We start from the raw sequence: 4,396 nt of genomic DNA, 5'->3' as shown, positions 1-4,396 counted from the left end.
GGTACCCGTCCGTGGCTGGTTTCTGTGCCACTGACCTAGTTAGTCGGAGCAAGTCTTTCTTCTCGACCCATCGTCAGCGCCGTCCTGCGATCGTTGTGGTGGTGATGGTGTTCGTGGTGATGGTGGTGGAGGTGGTCACTCGATCACCGGCTGCGTGAGCCTTCTCGGCTACCATCGACGGCGATACTCGCGATATAAGCCCCTCAGCCTTTTGCCCCGCGGGCGGTTGTCTCCTCCAACGGCTTGTGGTTTTATCCTGAATCTTGAGCATATGGTAGGAAGACGCGGTTTTAGTCTATTCTTGCTTTCCTCCAAAAACTTGCCGCTGCGATGTCCCTTTCGTGGAAGCATCGTGGATTCGTCGTCTTTCGTTAACACAATTTTCGATGTCGCTTTTACCGATTTGGATCGCATAGACGGACAGGGCCAAATTTTATGATCACACAAAGCAAAGGGTTTACTGAAAATACACATGGATTTGCCCATACAGTATGAGGATTACTCCTAGATTACTTGACGGAACGTTGCACTTCTTCCGTTACCATACCGTGCGCCAATTTTTTGTGGTATTTTGCGAAAAGACACCGATGACGAGTATCAACCATGGTCGAAATTACAGATGAATAGGAATCTAAGAAATGCAGCGTCCTCGAGGTCAGCATGACTAACCATACATCAGTTCTCCTTGATTGCAGGGAAAATAGACGCTCTTTAGATACTTGTTCTTGAGAAAGTGGTTGGAATTGTTCTCTCTCTTCGTGAAGGGCCTTTTCTTGAGAAAGGTGGCGTGCGCGTGCGTCACACTCATAAAATTACGTACTACCGTCAGAAAAACAAATTTGTCCATTAAAGATTTTACAGTAAATAAATTCCAACGGATGCCATGAATTTTTCCGGTACTGTCAAGCCCTCACTGAGTTACTCATTTTGATCAAATTGTAAGCAACCCATCACTTCCACTCCATTTCATTTAATCTTGTTTCGATTGGTATTCAAAAACTGTTCAGGATTCTTCCCAATTATCGAGCTCAAGCGGCAGTACAGTAATCAAGCTGTGACAACAGGTCGACTATCTCCAATTTGATTCTTTGAATGCAGATCATTCGCAGTATAAGTTTATAATTGGGTCCTACAAGCTGACCGAGTCGACACATCGATGAGGGGCAAGTGTGGACTCGCCTGACGGATTCCTTGTCCCCGGCTAACGTGTTTCGGTGTTGCATTTATTGTTCCAGGTCCTCGCGGGGCCGTTGGAGGCTGCAGCACCCCCGGCAGTAGAGTGGATCCCTGGTGGAGCCCTGGTCCCTTCTTTCCCCCAGGCCCCGCCCGCGTCGACGAGGGGCCCAGGTCGACGTCGTCAGCGGCCTCGATCGGCAACTACGGGAGTCCAGCGGCGACGACGACCCCGAGTTCGCCGACGCCCAGCTCGTACTCGTCGTCGGGCTCAACGGCCTGCAGTCACCACCCGGGGATAGTGGTTTCGAGCTGCAGCACATCGCGGAGCGTGCAGATATCGGCCCTCGACGTCGGGCCGAGCTGCCTGCGGCAGCATCAGCAGCAACATCAGCAACAGCACCAGCAACAACAACAACAACAGCAGCAGCAGCACGCGAACTTGGAGCAACGGGAGGCAAATGCAGGATCGGTAGTCTCCTCGGGCTACCAACACGTCTCTTCAGGGCAGAGCAACGTGCTGTCGGCCCTTCTCGCCACGGCGTCAACGGCGTCGGACAGCGTGCAGCAGCACCAGCAAACGGCGTCACCGCCGCCGCGAGACGGAATATCGGTGACCCAAAGCAACATCCTCTGCTCGCTCCTGGCGTCAACCGGGGTCCAGGACTTCCCGGGGAGCAGCGTCGCCGAGGCGACCTCCCCCGACTCGCTGCACGGTATCCTGTCCTCCCTCAACGTCAGAATAAAGTCCGAGGAGGCCCCAGACTCAGCGCCAGGCCCCCGCGGCCCCGCCGACGGGCCCTGCAGCTCGGTCCGCGACTTCAACACCTCGCTGTTGAGCACGCTCCTCTCGACCTCCCGCGTCTCGACCTCCTCGGCGAACGCCGAAGCCACCGCCACCCCGAACTCCGTCAAGTCCGAGTACAATCCGGGCCTCTCGAACGAGCGGACCAACTGCTCGTCCGGGGTCAAGGTCGAGTATTGCTGCGACGTCTTGGACGACTCCGAGGAAAACCTCGCCGCCACGTCACCCTACAACGTCATATCGACCTCCCAGAACCGCCACTCGAACAGACCTAGGACCGGACTACAGCCGGGCGCTCTGTCCAAGGAAGACCTGCGCCGGATACTCCAGTCCACGACGACGCGCTGCGACGATTCACCGCCCTCGGCTTCCGATCTCATCGTCGGCATGAAGTACGAAAGCCAGCAGGGTGGGCCCCAGAGCGCCCCGCCACACCTCATGGGCCCAAACTCGGGAGTGGAGCAGTCGCACCACGCGGTGCAGGGGAACAACATAGTGGTGGGTGGCTCGCCGGCGGAGGTCGTCGGCGTCGACAGCATCCTCCTTTCGCCGTGGGGTGAGACGGGCACGGACTTCCTCGACTCGGCGGACGTGAAGCAGACGGCGGCGGGTTTCCAGGAGGCTCTGGACAGCTACTTCCTCGGCAACTCGGTCGGCGTCCCTTCCCAGTCCCTGGCCGAGTTGAGGCCGCTACCACCGTTCACCGGGTACACCGGACACCTCAGCATAAACGGCATCCCGGGTCGGCATTTTCACGCGATAGCGGGTCAGCGGTCCGAGGGGATCCCGTCCTCGTCACCGACGCCCTCGTCGAATCAGGAATTCTACGACACGCAGGTCGTCTCCTCGAGCACTCCTTGTCCCCAGGGCAGCCAGAAGCAAGTACCACAGTCGACGCAGCAGGAGGACTACGACATCGAGGACATCGCCGCCATCATCAGCTCGGCGATAGCCGACACCACCGTTCCTGGAGGAGGAAACGGACCCGGATCCGAGAACGATCCGAACGCATCGCGGGAGGAACAGTGGTTCGAATTGCAGGACTGGATGTCCGTCGAATGCTCGCCGAAGACTCAGCAGCAACAGCAACAGCAGCAGCAGCACCAGCAACAGCAACAACAACAGCAGAACAACAACTCCTCGCCGAGTCCCTTCGCTCAAATGTACGGTAACGCGAACACGGGAAACGCCAACGCCAATTCGACCCAGGGTCAGCAACACGCACCGTCGACGATGAACAACCTTCTGCAAAATGGCACGCCACTTCTCTACGCGAGATTGCAGGCGTCCAACAACAGCATCCAGAACGCCTCCTGCGGCGAGACACCCTCCTCGACGAGTCCCTATCCTCCAGTCAGTCCTCCGGGACGCGTTTCGACTTCCTGCAGCCCCGACCATCCCCTTCACCCGTCCTTCACCAGCTCACCGATGCCCAGGAAGCGGAATAGACAGCCGACGGGGGGACAGAACGCGTCGAAAAAGAACCCCTCGACGACGACGGGACTGCCTTACGGGACCGAGTCGGGCCTGATCGGTGGCAAGGAGAAGCCCGTTCACAGGTGCTCGATATGCAACAGAGGGTTCCTCAACAAGAGCAATATAAAGGTGCACCTGAGGACGCATACCGGGGAGAAACCGTTCAGGTGCGAAGTATGCGGTAAGGCGTTCAGGCAGAAGGCACACCTGATAAAGCACCAGCAGATACACAAGAGGATCGGACGGGATTAGGAAAATGGAAAGCGATGGCGAGAGTGGATCACACAGTGGAATGACAGAGAGACGACTGACCGACTGGCTGGCTGGCATTAACCTCGAGCGGTCTTCGACCAAGGCGGAAGGACGCTTTGTGCCTCGATGAAGACGTCGCGTCGTTCGTTGCAGCGGTGATCACGGCGTCAGTGACGGCATGTGCGACGTTCGCTTACACGTAAGGGAATATTTACGAGTCGAAATTGCGGTGCAACGGTAAGAACGAGTGCGGTATGAAGTCGGTCGCGAAGGATCCGTCGACGTGCGATACGCTGTCTGCAATCCTTCGATTAATGGAGTCCCGAAGGAGAAAGGTCAAGAATGAATCGGCGCGCTTGCCGATCGGTCTCATGGTGCACCTACGACTAGCCCGGGATGTGTGAAGAAAAAACAAACGAGAAATATATTTGAGATCTGTAGGATCGTGCGGACGACGTGAAAGTCAATTATCGTATGTGTAGCAAAAATTTTTCATCGCTGATCCGACGGATCGCCGGTGGGTAAGTGAGATCTATAAACACAGAGCTGAGAAAATCGCACCGTTATCTCTTATATATCTACACACACACACAGCCTCTCGACAAGGTATGAAGCCTTGTGGCTAGATTTCCGGTCAGCATAAACAGTGAACGATAAAAAGAGAATTAAAAAAAAAAAAAAAAAAAAAAA

General features: G+C 55.9%; 1 protein-coding gene across 1 annotated transcript; it reads left to right on the top strand.

Moving 5' to 3' along the window:
• Positions 1 to 638: 638 nt before the first annotated feature.
• Positions 639 to 4,103, top strand: LOC124409066 (homeotic protein spalt-major). Its single transcript, XM_046886459.1, has 2 exons — positions 639 to 654; positions 1,236 to 4,103. Exons 1-2 carry the CDS (start codon positions 639 to 641, stop codon positions 3,704 to 3,706), a joined length of 2,487 nt encoding a protein of 828 aa, XP_046742415.1. The 3' UTR covers positions 3,707 to 4,103.
• The last annotated feature ends 293 nt before the right edge of the window (positions 4,104 to 4,396 follow it).

This window comes from Diprion similis, chromosome 8 (genome assembly GCF_021155765.1).
Source record: "Diprion similis isolate iyDipSimi1 chromosome 8, iyDipSimi1.1, whole genome shotgun sequence".
Classification (NCBI taxonomy): Eukaryota; Metazoa; Arthropoda; class Insecta; order Hymenoptera; family Diprionidae; genus Diprion; species Diprion similis.
Note: the sequence above shows the minus strand (reverse complement) of the source record. Positions and strands in the feature narration are given on the sequence as shown.